The sequence below is a fragment of the Melospiza georgiana genome, chromosome 3 (assembly GCF_028018845.1).
Source record: "Melospiza georgiana isolate bMelGeo1 chromosome 3, bMelGeo1.pri, whole genome shotgun sequence".
Lineage (NCBI taxonomy): Eukaryota > Metazoa > Chordata > Aves > Passeriformes > Passerellidae > Melospiza > Melospiza georgiana.
In genome coordinates, this window is record NC_080432.1 from 39547820 (window position 1) to 39564682 (window position 16863).

Consider the following 16863-nt stretch of genomic DNA (forward strand, 5'->3'; position numbering starts at 1 on the left):
CGACCGCGCCCGGCTCCGCGCCCGCCGGGGCGCCCCGCCGCGCCGCCGCTCCTGCGCTCCTGCGCTCCGCTCCGCGCCCCTCCGCGCCCGCCCCGCGGCGGCGGCTGCGGCTGGGCGCCCGGCGGGTCCGGGCTCGGTATTAGCCGATCCCATTGACAGTTTGCAGCCAGCAGCTGCAGTCATTAAAAGCCATTTACACCCTGGCCTCCTCACACAAAGCTGGAGCGCCAACAATTATCTGCTTGCACATTTCAGGACATGAGAGTGTGTCCCTAACAGGCTTAGGGGAGCGCTGAATCCCCGGCCGCGCTGGGCAAGCGCAGGATCTGCTCCCCGAGGTCTGGCTGGCCACCACCGAGCCTCGGCGAGCCGCGTCTGCAGCGCGGGAGCAGCGGGGACGCCTGAGGATGCGGCTCCGTCCTCGCAAGAGCCTCTGGCCAGCAGAGCTCCCGTGCTGGACCTGGCGGCACAGAGAGGAGACTGGGCTTCAGCAAGACCTTGGTGCTAGCTGATAGGCAGGGTTGTGGGTTTGTTTGGTAGTAAATACACACGCACACAGAATACACGCATTAAAATACCCCAAGGAAGGATATTGTGGAAGAAAGATTTTCGCCAGAAATGCAGTTGTTACGTGTTTATGTATGGTGGGGAGAAAGGTAAAAAAAAGGGGGGGGGGGAAGCTGAAGGAAAAGGGAGAGAGAGAAAGAAAGAATATATGTAGAAGCTTTCAGAGATTCATCAAGAATACTAATAGAGGGGTTGCAACCTAAAGCCGAACGACCAGTATATGATAGTCCTTGAGATTAAAAAAAAAAAAAAAAAAAAAAAAAACCCAACCCAAAACAACAGAGATGGTTTGCATGTTATTCTGGAAATACATTTTAAGGTAGTTTAATTTTGCAGCTCGAAGAAAAATGGAATCAAATATTAAGAAACTCTCGCAGGAATTCCCCCCACTCTCCCCTCTATAATCCTTTACATAAAAGGAAAGGATTACAAAGAAAAAGATTTTGTGTGTGTGTGTGTATTAAAATCTTTGGCTAAACATATTGTTGTCCAATTAATACCTCCAAGTCGATTTGTAGAGGGGCTGAGAAGTCTCTTTCCCTCCTTAGCTGTACGACTGGAAATACGAGCCAGGGAAGGTGGGAGGGTGAAAAGAAGTTTTCCCTAAGTCTGTTAACAGAGGTGCTTAAGCAGATCACTAAAAATTAAGAGGGCGAATTATTTCCATTAGGACTATGAAGCCACGTAGCACACCGATGACAGTTTAGTGGAAATCAGATGAATGTGTCATACAGCGAGCTTCTTCCAGTCCAGCAGCTCTTCCAACTGGACCTATTCATCTGCCACTTAGAATTATTTCACGAGGAGTGCGCTGTGAAAGGATCACAACCAGTTTGGAGCGCAGCTAAAGAACTTCTACCACCCATAGCAGTATTATTATTATCCTTCGGATAGGGCAAGTCACGCTATGTTTTCACATTTTAATTGTAATATCTCACTTCCCCCCCTCCTTCCCTCCATTGATGTCTGAAAGTAGTTTGGGCTCCAAGCCTCACCCCTCGATCTCCATCGGAATGCAGAAAAGATCTTTAAAAAAGTTTTGAATTCCTGAATGATTTTTCTTCTAGAAAGGCGGCTTAGGATAATTATTTCAGCTTTATTGAGGGCAGATTAGTTGAAGTCTGGATGCTGCGTTTCAATACTCGTTGTACATGCCTTTACAATGTCGGTATTGTTTGCTACTGTGTGTGAACCTATTCAAAATATACACTTTTTAACACCAAGCAAAGTCCTGTCTAAATATACACAGTAAGTCTGGAAAGATGTCCATGACCCGTACAAATCTCTGTAAATCACACTTCCATAGCTACAGAAACCAAACAAAAGAGTTACCAGCTCAAGATGCTGATTAAATCTTCTTAAAAGCAACATACCTAATAATAAATATAGTTGCATGGTAGCAAGGTCTGACGACACAGCTGTGTTTTACTGAGGGATGAACTCAAACCACCACTTACGGATATTTCCCCTGCTCCCAATTTCATAATGAAAAAACAAATAAATGAATATTTTAAAAAAAATCTCAAAACCACTTTGGCTGGCATCCCTTTCCTCTTCCCAGTATGAGAGCCTTGCAAGTTGGGGGGCAGAGTTAGCGGGGAAAAGGAGAGGTACGGTGTAAAGCCCCGGTGGATTTGGGGGTGAGGAACAACCTCGCAAGGTCGCTGGGCTCCGGAGAAAGGAAGGGGCGAGGGGAGGTGAGGCGAGTGGGAGGAGGAAAGCCAGAATACAAGAAAAACAAAGTGGGGAGAAGGAAGAGAAAGGAGAGGGGAAGGGAAGACGAGAAGGAGCGGGAGGGCGGGGAGGCGAGGAGTGGGACGGGGGAGGCAGCGAGCTGGGGTCGGCGGCGGAGCCGGGCGGCCGGAGCGGAGCCGGGCTGGGCGCCCCGGGCGGCTCCCGGCGGAGCGGCCGCGGAACTCCGCGCACAGCCGATCCCTCCTTCCGCGGAGAGGCGCAGGGAGCGGGAGCGGGGAGGAGAGACTCCTGGGTGAAGCAGGGCTAAACCCAGCCTGTACTGTATGTGCCTGCTTCTGGGAGGGTCACCGGCGCGAGGATGGGTCTAATGATCTCATCTTTCTTTTCTTCCCCGGCACTATTAGTGCTCAGATAGGCAGAATGAAGTGAAACTACGTGCAAATCATGTGTAAATTGTCTCAGTTAGGAGCCCTTTATCCGAACGCGTATCCCAGCCTGGCCCATTTACTTTTCCCCCATATCTCCTTTAGCTTTAACGAGGCTCGTTAAGATCACAATAATATTCCACCCTCTAATTGCTCATCCCATTCAACAAATATGTGCACACTGCTTTTCGCATTATTTGATCCCTTATTTAGGAGGGGTGTGGAGAAGGAGGGGGGAGAGACAGGGAGAAGGGGAAGTGCTGAGATTAGGAGTTGCAAAGATTAAGGAGGAAAAAAAAAAAATCCAAACAACAAACCAGGCTTTTCCACCAACCGCCCGGCTTCCCTCCCCCCCGTGCATTTGGGCGAAGTGGTAAAAACCTCCCTTACGTACTCCGTAATGATTGGCAGGGCTGACAGTGATTGGCAGCGGCTGCCATGGCAACGCCACAACGACACTCAGAAGACCAATAGAAAAGCGAAACAAAATGTTTCAGCGCTGCACTCACTGTGGATTTAGGGGAGATATTATGAGGCTGTTGTCATTAGGGCGATCGCTGTTGAATCACTGAATCCTGACTCGGCGGCGGCGCGGGGCCGGGTGTGTGTGAGTGCGTGTGCGTGTGGGGTGCGTGTGAGCGCGCGTGTGCGTGTGCCCGCGTGTGCGTGTGAGTGTGTGTGCCCCCGTGCCTCTATGTGGCTGTGTGTGCGTGTGCGGGTGTGGATGCGTGCGCGGTGCGTGTGCCCTTTCCTCCCTTCTTCCTCCCTTTCTTTCTTTTCTCCTTGATTTATCTCCCCCTCTCCCCGGTCATCCCATGGTGTTCAGGTCCCCGCTAGAGCTTTATCCCACCCATTTCTTCTTGCCAAACTTCGCCGCCGATCCGCACCACCGCTCCCTCCTTCTCGCCAGCGGCGGCGGCGGCGGCGGCAGCGGCAGCGGCTCGGGCTGCAGCCCCGGTGCCGGCGGCGGTGGAGGCGGCAGCTCCCGGGCACCCCACGAAGAGTTGTCAATGTTTCAGCTGCCCACACTCAACTTCTCCCCGGAGCAAGTGGCCAGCGTCTGCGAGACGCTGGAGGAGACTGGAGACATAGAAAGGCTGGGGAGGTTCCTCTGGTCGCTGCCGGTGGCGCCGGGGGCATGCGAGGCCATCAACAAGCACGAGTCCATCCTCCGCGCCCGGGCGGTGGTGGCCTTCCACACGGGCAACTTCCGAGACCTCTACCACATCCTGGAGAACCACAAATTCACCAAGGAGTCCCACGGCAAGTTGCAGGCCATGTGGCTCGAAGCGCACTACCAGGAGGCCGAGAAGCTAAGGGGTCGCCCGCTGGGGCCGGTTGATAAATACAGGGTGAGGAAGAAGTTTCCGCTGCCCAGGACCATTTGGGATGGCGAGCAGAAGACGCACTGCTTCAAGGAGAGGACTCGCAGCCTCCTGAGGGAGTGGTACCTGCAGGACCCTTACCCCAACCCCAGCAAGAAAAGGGAACTGGCTCAGGCCACGGGGCTCACCCCCACGCAAGTAGGCAACTGGTTCAAAAACCGAAGGCAAAGAGACAGAGCGGCGGCGGCTAAGAACAGGTCAGTGGGGCTGCGTGCCGCTCTCCGGCCGGGGGGCGAGGTGGGCGGCGGGACCGGGCGGGCGGGCGGCCGCGCTCCGCTGCTCGGCAGCCGCCGGGCCGACAGCGCGCCTCTGCCTCTCCTTCCCTCCTCCTCCTCCTCCTCCTCCTCCTCCTCCTCTCCACCGGGGAGAAACCGGTCCCCCCTCGGGGCGGGTAGGTCTTCTCCCGGCAGCCGCGGGGATGCGACGGGGACAGGCACGGCTCAAAGTTGCCTGACGTGCCTCCAGCCCCCTGCCCCGGCTCCCTGCGGGCTCTCGGGGTGCGGGCAGGGCTGGGGCTCCCGGCGGGCGTGGGCAGCTCCGCGGGCGCGCCTGAGTGCCGATATGCGCGGAGCAGCGCGGCTGCCGCGGCTCTCCCGGCCTCCCTCCCTCCCTGCTCCGGCGGCTGGCGCGGGGGACGGGAAACCGCCTTGCTCAGGGTCGGTGGGCTTCGCTTCGGCTTCGGGCTGGCCGGGATTTGTGCCTGGCCGCTCTCAGGCGCGGCTCCCCGGCCGAAAGGCCGAGGCAGGCTGCGCGGTTCAGAGCGGGTTGCGGCGGAGCCGGCGGCTCCGCTCCAATTGTTCGTGCTGCTCTGCATGCGCAGCGGGACCAGCACAGGCATACCCCAGAGCTCTTTAGCTCACGGAGAAAAAAAAAAAAAAAAAAAAAGCAAAAAACAAACCAAAACCCCACACCAAAATCAAAAACAAAACAGCATTTAAGAGACCGGGAATCTTTTTTCCCCCTGCGTCTCCATTTCTGTGTTTACACCACATGGCGACCTGGCCTCCTGGTCGTGTGTTTCCTGCGCATTTACACTTGCATTTATTTGCGTGTCTCTCGGTGTCTTTTTCCTTTTTTTTTTTTTCTTTCCGCTTTGCCATGATAAAAGCGAGGCACCCTTCTTCCTTTCTTTTGTTTTTTTTTTCTTTCTTTCTCATTACTGTCGTAAAAGTTATTTTGCAAATGAAAATGGACCCTTAATTTAGTTTGACACATTGGTTTTATTTTAATTTAAGTTTCGCTACCACTGTAAACGTGTAAACAAAAACTTCTTCTTATAAATGCTGTCTCTTAAATTCCTCCTAATTACAGCAGTGGTGCAACTGATTAAAGATTCTGTAGGAGAAATGCAACCTAAAAGTGCCTCGCTATTTAATTTCCATTAAATGGAAAACAGATCAGCTTAGGACTGTAAATAAACAGAAGTTGCCTACGGATGCTTTTGTTGACTCAACGCTGTTGACAGCAGATGAATGCACCAGGATTTGTAAATGGGAGAAAAATCAAAGACCCTGAAATTAGACAGCTTAAAATAATGAGAAATGTAGAATAAACCGGCTACATTTTTTCTGTTCTTTGCAGGAAGTTAAATAAAAAAAAAATATTCCGGTGAGAAACATTTGAGCGAAGAGTGTGTTTTGATTCACACAGGCAATCCTGGGGGCTAGAGGTTGAGGCTGGTTGCTCAGTCCAGGACTTTCAGCTCTTATCCCTGAATTAGGCTTTCTTTGGGTTTCGAGTGGAATAAACGGGCCCAGAGGAATATTTGCAATATGCTAGCGTATCTAAAAAATATTTATTGACTCTTAAAAAAAATTCACATGTAATATTCCCTTAAGCGTTAACAATGAAAGAAATGAAAGAAAAAGCACTTTAAAGCTGATTATGGCTTTCAGTTGAAAAAAGGACTTATATTTGGAGGGGAGAGAAGCGCTGTGTTCCACATTCTCCTTCTTTTATTTTATTCATTGCGCTGCGTCCCTGGGACAGGACCTCCCTCCTTCCCTACCGCAGACTCACAGTGTCCGTGCACTGGGGAATATTTAGGCAGGTGTTGGCTAGAGCACGAAGCGGGGCTCCAGTGCGATTCCCGCCCGCTGCGGACGGCTCCTCGGAGCTGTTTGCGGTGTCCGAGCGCGGCACCCCCGCACGCTGTCTCCTAGGCCCGCCGCGCTCGGGCACCAACGAGCGGCACTTTGTGCGCGGAAAGCGAAGGCGCTGCTCGTGTTTTCCAAGGCGGGCACGGGGCAGCGATGTCCCCGCGCTCCCGTCCCGGGTCAGACCGCGCTCCCCGTGCCCGGGTGTGCTCCGGCCGCGTCCCCCCGCGGCGGCCTGGCCTGCCCGGGCAGCGGGGACAGCGCGGCCCTGCCCGGCCCGGCCCGGCCCGGCCCTGCCGCCGCCCGGGGCTGCGCGGGGGCTGCGGGAGGGAGAGCCCGGGCCCAGCGCCGCTCCCGCTGCGGGCCGTGCCCTCGGCCGCGCCCGGGCTCTGAGCGGGGCTGTGCTGTTGTTTTGTCTCCCGGCGCGATGCAGGCTCCAGCACCAGGCGATAGGACAGAGCGGCATGCGGTCGCTGGCAGAGCCCGGCTGCCCGACACACAGCTCGGCCGAGTCTCCGTCCACGGCGGCCAGCCCGACCACCAGCGTCTCCAGTTTGACAGAAAGAGCCGAGACGGGCACCTCCATCCTCTCGGTAACCTCCAGCGACTCGGAATGTGATGTATGATATCGGAAAACAAACAAACAAACAAACAAACAAAAAATCCAAATCCAAACAGCCGAGCACCCTCTCCCCGTCCCGAGCAAAACAAACCGAGGCAACCTAGAATCAGGACACACACACGCATGCACGCACACACACAGCCGGGAGGAAAGAAAAGGCCAAACCCGACCCAAACATAATAGCAAACAAACAGACAGGGATCAGAGAATCCACCACCACCACCACCACCACCGTCAGCCAACACCACCACCAAGAGATGGAGCTAAAACTTCAACAGTCACAAACGCTGGTGCTGCAGCGGGAAGGGTGGGGGGGAGGGCGGGAAATAATAATTATTATATATATAAAAAGAAAGGAAAAAAAAAAAAACAAAGCAAAAGTGACAATTGTATTCTTTTTAGGACAAGCACGATTTCTCCTTTGCGCTTTTCCATGGACGCATTTCACCCACTTGCATGATGATGATGATTAAATTTGTATCTGGGAAAAAATATTCTCTATAGTAAAGGAAAACAAACAGAAACCAGACAAACAAATGCAAACTCCGATCGAATTTGTACAAAAATCAAAAGTAAAAAAAAAAAATTAAAAGGAACTCCTTGAAGAGGGAAATAACAAATGTTTATCGCCTTTTTGTTGGTCCTATTTCTCTTTCTCTCTTCCTCTCTCTCTGTCTTTTTTTTTTTTTTTTTTTTTTTTTTTTTTTAGTCCGAGTGATGGTCCAGCCAAGATGCAATTTTCTGTTTTTTTGTTCAGCAGACAATCATTTTATTCGTAAGCACCTTTTTTTCTACACTTCTGTCACTGCCTGTGTGGGTACTGGTTATAAATGTGGAAAAAGAATAGTTATGACTGTAACAGATTTTTATTTTTATTTCAAAATTTTATATGAATTATGTATATCTTAATGATGCGGTCATTTTCCCAGTTTGTAATATATGTGTAGAAATGCTTGTATATGATATTTGCTCTCCTCTTTCTTCCTCCCCTCTCTCTATCTCCCTCCAACCCTTTCTCTCGCCCTCCTTTTTATTTTCCTTGACTCGGTGTTCCTTGCACAAACTTAGCCGTCAAAATCTGACGTGCTGGGTTTCCAAAAGGGACCTCAGCGATAGAAAAAAAAAAAAAAAGAAAAAGAAAAAAAAAAAGCTTAGGGTGCAACTGTAGTTATCTTATGCAAAAGCTATTTTGAGTATTTCATAGCAGCTTTGGGGGGTCTCTTCTTAAACTCCACGTAGGACGCTTAAACTATTGTTTCCTTAACTGCGTGTTTATCTATATGTACAAACTTTCTAAATCAAATACAGTATTCCATTTTCTTATCTACCCAGCGATGTCGGTGTTTCTGTCCGCCACGGAAAATCCCTCCCTCTCCGTGGGCTGCTGGCCCCGCTCTGTCCCGCGGCGCTGCGCGGCCCCTGCGCCGCTCCGGCCCTGCCCTGCCCTGCCCGGCTCGGCGGGACAGCCGCAGGGATCTCACAGGGACCGAGCCACCCTGTCCCCTGCTGCGGGGACACCGCGCTGCGACAGCGGCGGCGGCGCCGGGCACGGCCGTGTGCCCCTCCGTGTCCCCTCCGCCACGGCGGGCTCCATCGTCTCCCCTCGCCCCGGTCGTGGTTGTTGTGCACTGCGAGCTAAAAAGCTTTCCCCGACCGCCTGCCTGCAAGGATGGGTGTCTCCAGAGAGCGGTTAAGACATTTCGGGATTTGTTTTGTAGCTTTAAATGAAAACAAAAACAAAAACTCCTCGCCCTTAACGGGTTGCAGCTCCTCCCCTCGAATCCGGAGTATATTGTAATGTGCTGAAAGAAGCCTTTATTTGCATGACTAACAGTATTTCAGCATCTTTCTTTCTTTCCTTTTCCCTTTTTCTTTTTTTCTTTTTCCTTAAAGTTTTGCTTTGCCCTGGGCAGATTTTTCAGCCGCGAATTAGCAAGAGGTGAATTTTAAACTTGTTTTTACTTGAAAATACAATTTTGAATATTACCAGGGATTTAGAGAGAAACGTGCCTGGAATTTCTTGACCATTTCCAAACTAGTATGGTCTTCCCATCTACCTTTGTGTTGCCCGAATTCTCTCTCCCTCTTTTTTTTTTTAGTGAAGTCCGAGCTAGGTCTGCGGAGAGACCCAGAAAGCGCATGGGCTCTTGCCCCCTCCTCCCTTCCCCCCCACGCCTCACGAGGCTACCTGTGGATTTGGGAGAACCGCCATAGGGTGCGGGATTTTAGGCCGAGCCACCAAGGGGTAATTTTAAAGGACAAACTGGTGTGTGACCACGCTCGCACACCTGAGGTTCCCCTGAGGAGGAGCCGCGGGTGTGAGCGCAGTGTGCCCGTGGGGAGCGCGTCCCACCGCGCCCAGGGACACGCACGGTCCCGGGGCAGCACCGGGGCCCTCCCCACGGGCGGCTCCGGCCGTGCCGCTGGCCCGCCGCCAACGCGAGTGGGGAGCTAATAGAAAATAAATTCCCGTCGTACGAAACTGGAACGGACGGGAGCTGCCTGGGGGCAGGCGCACAATGGGGCTGCCGTGTTCCGCGTGGGTGGTGCGATGGACCCAGCTCTTCCCCTCCCCCACGCGGCTTTTTGAAGGAAAATTATTGCCCGGGAGGGGATAAAGGTTCCCCAGTGGCCGGCACACCCTCACCGCGTCTCTCGCTAGAGCTTGGGCTGCTTTTTCTCTCCCCGCCGGCAGAGAGGCAGCGGAGAGGCCTTTAGAAGGACAAACTGGCTTTCCAGTCACCCCCAGTTCTGGGTGGGAAGATCTTTGGTGTCGGTACATTGTTTTTAAGGGCAGTATTTCTGTTCCTCTCTGATAGCAGCGTCGTTTTTGACGGAATTTAATACCTGAAAGGATTCAGAGGCGTGAAAGTTTGGGACATACTTTTTTCCTTTCTTTTCATTTTCGCGTCTCGAAGCTGCAGCTAGAAGGCGTCAAGCCGGCAGCAATAATCTACCTCAGCTCAGCCTTACACTGATAGGTTTGGATTCTTCCTCCCTCCCATTAAGCCTCCCGAATATCGCCCCGTCGTGCCGTGGCTGCTCGGGGAGGCCAGAGATCGCCCTTAGCCTCGCCCTACCTGGCCTTAGGCTCCAGCGCAGCTTAAGCTGAAGGGCAAGGCCTTTACTCTCCCGCGCCATTTGTCACCCCCATCCCCAAAAAGTTGCTCCTTTGACTGGATCCCCGGCCCAAACCCGAAGGAGGAGCCGCCCCAGCCCCGCTGGGGGTGTCCGCCTGTCCCCGGAGCCGGCGGGGTTTGTGGGGGGACAGGACACGTCTCATCCAGGGGGCGTCGGTGCCTGCACGGTTTGGGGGTGCCAAGGGCGCAGCTAATGATATGCCGTTCCAAAGCCGGGCTTCGTAATGGATAAATGATGTTGTTTTAGGATTTGCATAAAAAACCTGAATGGCTGATTGAGGTGTAAATCTATGAAAAGCTGTGTTTAAGCCTTCTCACCCACTAAGTCCATCTGCCCCGGGAAGATAGGGCCTATCGAGCCCCACCAAACCCGAGGGCTGCCTCCTCCCTGCCCCTGGCCCGGCATTATCCACAGGCCCTCTCCAGCATTAGTTTGTTATCCGCGCCGAGCCCGGCCGCTGATTAAGATGAAATTACTCGGAGGCTGAAGTGCGTCTGATCAATATTGAAGAGAAAGCCGGAGGACAGGAGGCAGATGGCCGCAGCCCAGCGAGCCGCCTGCCCGGCCCGCTCCGTCCCGCTCCGCCGCCCTCGCCCCGCCGCGGGGGCACTGCCCCGCCCCGCCCGTCGGAAGTCGGGCCGAGACCAGCCGGTTCCGGAGCAGTTCGGAGACGATGGTTAACCCCCTCAGCACCCACCCCTCGCCTATAACGCTGCTGTAACACTGCTGTGTTCATTCCCAGCTAGCCCCGATTTGCGGGTCCAGCGGCGTGCGTGCCACCCGGCGCGGAGGTCTGGGGACACCGACGCCACCTGCCTCCCTCCCTCCCTCCCTCGCTCCCTCCCTCTCTCTCTCCGTGGTGGCTGCCCGAGCCCTTTAGCATGGCTGGGGGTCCTTTGTGTGCCTGCTGGGCCGCGGCTGCTGCTGGCCCTCCACGGTCAGGCGTGGGCTTCGGTCACCCCATCTCTCTCTGTCTGATCAATTACAGCAGCCTTTTCGAGGGACTTGAATCTGCTTGCCCGTTGCCCTTAATTTTTAGCATACCCAGATGAGGTTACTGCCCCGGCCCGAAGTGAAAAGAAATGTGGACGTTGGTGCCCTGGTATTGCTCTGATTTCCTCGGTTAGCTGAGCACAACTTTCTATTCGTGTTTATTCATGCAGTTTCTTATTGAGCTCCACATCGCACTGGCCTGGATTCCGCGTGTAGGGAGAGGACAGACAAACATCGCCTTTTTCTGGAGCGCACGCACGCACACGGGTGTGCAGACTGACACACACCAACACACACACACGCGGGAGTACAAAATGCAGAGGGTCTGTAGCCGCATCACCACCCCGCAGAGAGCCAGAGACACAGAAGTTTGCAAATGGTGTACAAAAAAAGGAGGAAATGAACCAAACCACCCAGTTGCAAACTGACCAAGGGATGGAGAAGGCAGGGAGGCGGGTGTCTGTGTGCCTCTGGATGCGCAAGAAGGAGTTGGGAAGGGAAAGCTCTAAGGATATTACCGACAATCGTGGTAAATATTATCTTCTGGCACGGTAATGACAAAAGGCAAGGGCTGTCGGGTTATAGCTGTGATTAAATGATACGAAAGGGATTTGTGTTGCTGTGTCTGGGGAAAGGACGGCTGTGAGGTTTTGTTTTCGACGCTGTTCTTTTTTATTTTGAAAGTAAGGCGGTTTCAGACAGGAGGCTTCGAAGTGGCTTGGCACCTGGCGATCTGCAAGAGAAGGAAGATGTTAAAGAGTATTGAATAAAGTGTAGATGTAAATACCTCCAAGCGAATGGTTAGAATCACCTCGCTTAGGTGAAGTGGCAGAATCGTTTCTCCCTGCGGCAGACAGGTCCTTTGCCGAACAAGTAGAAAAAGTAAGACGAGAACTACACTAGAAGTCAAGATTTACAACAGCTAAATCCGGACTGCGACTGACTTTAATTCCAGTCCTAGTTATTAGAGGGGAATTTAGTTATACCGCAAATATTTGGTTTGGTTCGTTGTTTTCGGGGTTTGTTGTTTGGTTTTTATGATTTTTTTTGAATTGGGGGGGGGTGGTTTTTTTTTTTTTTGGCGCCATAGAAACATCATCAGGGGAAGTTCATTTTAAAATAAGGTCACTTAAAGAGTATTTTTCAGAATTGCTTCCCTACTGGATTAACCTCTCTAGCAATATCTGGCAACAATAAAGTTATGCTGCAGTTTACCAAAACTCACGAATTTCGACAGGACCTGGAGGAGCGTGTGTTATTGCGTGGGCGTGTGTCCCTGTGGACAAGGGTGACCCACACCCACAGAGCGTGGCTGGATGTGGGTGCTCGCCGATGGGGTGGAGCTGGTGTGTGCAATGTCCACACACACAGAGGCATATATATATGTGTGTACACACATACGTGTGTTTTCAGATTAAAGGAGCTCTTGTAATATCTTGTAGAACACTGAATATTCCCTTTTAATATCTAAATAGGTCAGTAATGCAGTTCAATAACATTGGAGGTGTCTGTATATTCTCTCTCTTCAGTCTGTGATAAAACATTCTTTAAGACTATTGGGATTTTACACTGTAATTCTATTAAATAGTAATTGAAGGGGCGCGAGAGGCTATGATACAGGATCAGCAGTGTGTAAGCCATCCGTTTGAACTTTAATTTGGAATCATAGGCAGATGGGATCACGGCCTCTTTGTGGTGCTTGCAGATTTAAAACTAGCCGGCACATGGAGGGGAAAAAAAAACCCTGCAATGCAGATTCATTCATTAAACATGAAAGGTTAGTGCTAGAGAGGATAAACGTTTAGATGTCTAGGTAAATACAGAAATATACTTCACTTCCCTCTCTTGCTCCTACCATTACCCCCAGCTATCTCAGTTACTGATTTTCTATTGTTATTACAAATAAGTTTTCTTTATATCCCCAGTGGGGATAAGCGTACCTGAATGACTTATTTATACCTGCATCACAGTCTGTCTGTGAAACTTTAATTCCGCTTGCTGCCGGGGGGAAGCCAGATTTATTTATTTATTTATTTATTTATTTATTTATTTATTTATTTACTCTTTTGCTGCCTCTTCCTTGTTCCTCCTTGGGTCCCTTTAAAGCTCTGTTTTGAAAGATTGCTGGTGCCAAGCCCCTCTGTATGGGGGGACACGGCAGAGAAGGGATAAGCTGTTTCCTAAAATGGACAAATTAAATTTAAATAAACCCCAATAAACCCCAAAGAGAAAAGGTGTGGCATGGATTGGTCTGCCTAGGCCGGGAGGTGAATGGTAACAGCCACAATCTGAAGGAGGAGCCGTGGGTGCTGCTGCTGCCTGTGGTGGGAACCTGCTGACCGTGGCCGAGATGGCGTGGGTGCGTGTCCGTGGGTCCATGCCTGTGGGTGCCTGCCCGTGGATGCCTGCCCGTGGGTACATGCCCATGGGTGCCTGCCTGTGGATGCCTGCCCGTGGATGCCTGCCCGTGGATGCGTGTCCGTGGATGCATGTGCGTGGGTCCATGCCCCTGGGTGCCTGCCCGTGGGTGCGTGTCCGTGGCTCTGTGCTGGTGAACTCTCAGGCCCGACGTTGCAGTTCCACCTTATCGGAAAACAAAAGACTTTCCAACTGAAAGAGTCAAATCCGCCCCTCCTCCTCTCTTCCCTGGCTGTATCGTATTAAAAAGGAGCTTTCATTGTTTATTTCTAAATATTTGTGAAGCAGACAGTCTATGGGTTAACCTAATTAACACATCCATACTGTATATTAGTGGACCAAACGGTACGACGAATTTCTAATGCGATGGTTGAATGTGATAGTCATTTCTGTGTTGCAGGAGATTACAGCAACACTGGAGCATTTCCAGATTGTAGATGGTTTTAGATGTTGAATTTCCAGATGAGTATTTACCATCATAACTAATTTAAGACCATTATTAAATAGAAATTCTCAGCAGGGCTCTTTAATGATGGAACACGTTACTAATTACAGAGTTTACGCTCTGTTTTGGCTAAGCAGTCTAGAGGGATGGGATTGTGCTCTGCATGCAAAGCCAATATTACTAACGAGGAGGCATCATACCCCTAACATTTCAATCATATTATTAAAGAAAGCCACTTCTTGCCTTATCTGCGCGAGGAGATAGCAAGAGCGTTTTGTTTACCCTGCTCCCAAGCTCTGAAAATAGCTGGAATGGAGAGCGGGATCCCTGCCCTGCCTCCCGCTATTCCCGCAGGTCTGGGGGCCGGAGGGGCTGTGCGAGAGGGCCGCCCCCTCCATCCCCCGCTCCCCGGGGCCGGCTCCCCGCCGCTCCCGCCCTGCCGGGGCCGCCCCGCTGTCCCCCGTGTCCGCCAGGCGGGCTCAGCCCGCACTCGGCGCCGGGGGGAAGCGCAACAGCGAGGGGTGAGCGGGGAGAGGGGCGGGGGCTCTGCCCCGCGCCCCCGAAGTGGCGGGCACCGAGCGCACACGGCGGGCACGCACCAGCGCCGTGCGCGGGGACATGGGTACAGCCAAGTAAGTGAAGGCGTGTGGGAACAGTTTTGGTGCGCTCCTCCGCTCCCCAGGGCTCACGTCCCGGGCACAGGCCGGCGCGGTTCCCCCGGAGGCCGGACCACGCTCCCCTCGAAGCCCGGGGAGGCAGATCCCCGCCACGAGGTCTGTATCAAAATGGGAAGATGTGCTCAGGGCTGGGAGAGGATGACCCCGGTGGGAACGGGGGAAGTGGGACACCGGGGTCCCCGCCAGGAGGAGAACCTGTTCCCCGCGGCTCTGTCCCCTGGGCAATCCCACGAGTGCGGGACCAGCGCTTGCCTGTCCTTGCTGTCCTAGAGGCTATAATACCTTTGGAGACAGGAAGAGAAGTAGATGTGAGGCTTATTTACTCATCTCAGCTGTGGGCCACCTAAAACTGCATTTAGTTTTCCTGACAATGGCAATTTTCCTCTTACCCACCTACTTCCTGGCCCACCTCCTTCCCCTTTGCAGGTTACGGAGCGCGCCGCTCCGTTCAGTCCCGGTGTCAGTACCGCGTTTTCGTTGCCCTTGAAAGGACGACAGACGGTTCTCAGCCTATTTTCATTCTCGCTATCCATTAATGTATTTGATCTGGACGATTAATAAGTACGGAGGACAGGTTTGCAATAACCTGCTATTACGTTCAGCGTCAGTTCTGCCCGAGTAAAGACTTTTGGGATTGGCTCGCTCTGCTTGTCTTAAAAAGGTGCAGTATCCATTCTCTGTTCAGATGAGATGCACATATATGCGTATATAGAGAGACAGGAGCACAGAAACACGTCTTCTCTTTATACACATACGTATCTGCAAGAACAGCTGGATATATTCCACACATCCCCTCTCCAACCTGTCCTTACAAAGGACGAAAATTGAGGAGGCACAGGAACACAAGCCAGTGCCAGAGGCTCGCTAGGTTTCCCCCTCCCCTATTTTAAAGAACCTTTTAATGACATCTAAACAACAATCTAAACATAAAAATATTCTGGATTTGAGGGAAATTAAATTGTCTCCCCCCACTGTGTGCTTGCGAGCGAGTCACTGCGTTAACTTCTAAATGGATTCTCTCAGTTTGTCTACTTATGTGTTTTACTGCAGCGTGTCTTGTTCAATAGCGCAGGATGTGGCACTCGGTGAAAACCCGGCCGCTCTTTCGGGGCCTCGCTGCTTCCCGGTGCCCAGGAGCTCCCATCCATCCCCGAGGTCGGGCGGCTCCGCACCCGCGTCTGCGGCCCGGGACGGGCACCCCGTCCCTGCTGCTTCGGGGCCTCCGCGCCGGGCGCTTTCTCCCGGGGCTGGGGCTCCCCCATGCTCCGGGCAAAGCTGGGCACAAGGCAAGGCTCGGGGCCGGCCGTGCATCCCCTCGGAGCGCGTCCCGCTGCCGTCGCGGCGCTGCCATCGCGGGGGGAAGGAAGGAAGGAGGGAAGGAAGGAGGGAAGAAAGGACACCTGCGCGGGGCTGCACCTGCCCTGGGCGCTCTGATCGCCCCCCGACAGCCGGGCCCTGCCGGCACCGTGCCGAGCCGAGCCGAGCCGGGCCGGGCCGGGCCGGAGCGCGGCCTGCAGCTGCCCCTTCCCTGCGGGTCCTTCCCGCCCGGCGTCCCGGGCGCCGTGTCCCCGCCGCGCCGCGGTCCCGCCGCCACCGACGGCGCCTCAGCCCGTTTGGAAACTGACTCATTCTGTAAATAATCTTTGACGTCCCCACAAAGCCGCCCTTCGAGAGGAGTTTATTAGCACGGAGCCATTAAAACAGATGTCATGTTAGCTTCCCCGTGACATTTGGGTGACACATCTCTCCCGATGAATTGCTAATTGTCTTCCCGCCCGCAGTAAACATCCCGCTCCATTGTCTGCGCTCAAGAGAGTTTCTGCCGCAAAATACAGTCCTGCGCCGCGGAGAGACCTCGCCGTGCGCCTCCCCGACCCCTGCCCCGGCCCCGGCCCCGCGCCCCGGCCCCCTCGGTCCTACAGCCACCCTTCTTGCTTCCCTCATTCCCCGTCTGCCTCTGCCACCCTCCCGGCTGGAGCCCCGGCCCCCTGCCCGCACCTGGAGGAGCGGCAGGCCCGGCTCGGCAGCCCGGCTGCTCTGCCCTTCCCTGCCCTGCCTCCACCGCCGCTGCCCCCGCCACAGGGACCCTCGGCCCCGCAGCGCCCCGCTCCCTTCCCGCAGGGACCCCCGGCCCCGCAGCGCCCCGCTCCCTTCCCGCCGGGCTCCCGCAGGGACCCCCGGCCCCGCAGCGCCCCGCTCCCTTCCCGCCGGGATCCCCGGCCCCGCAGCGCCCCGCTCCCTTCCCGCCGGGCTCTCGCAGGGACCCGCGCCCGCGGGGCCGGGCTCGGGGGGAAGCGCGGCCCTCCCGCCGTCTCTCCCCTTCTGGCGTAACACCCTCTCCCAGCTCCTCCGAGTTGTTTATTTTGCCTGGAACAAAAGGTGTGTGTGGCGGGGTCGGG

General features: G+C 53.8%; 1 protein-coding gene across 1 annotated transcript; it reads left to right on the forward strand.

The window, feature by feature from the left end:
- The first annotated feature begins 3199 nt into the window (after positions 1 to 3199).
- Positions 3200 to 7305, forward strand: SIX3 (SIX homeobox 3). Its single transcript, XM_058019851.1, has 2 exons — positions 3200 to 4269; positions 6602 to 7305. The coding sequence occupies exons 1-2, from the start codon at positions 3503 to 3505 to the stop codon at positions 6792 to 6794; spliced, it is 960 nt and encodes a 319-aa protein (XP_057875834.1). The 5' UTR covers positions 3200 to 3502; the 3' UTR covers positions 6795 to 7305.
- The last annotated feature ends 9558 nt before the right edge of the window (positions 7306 to 16863 follow it).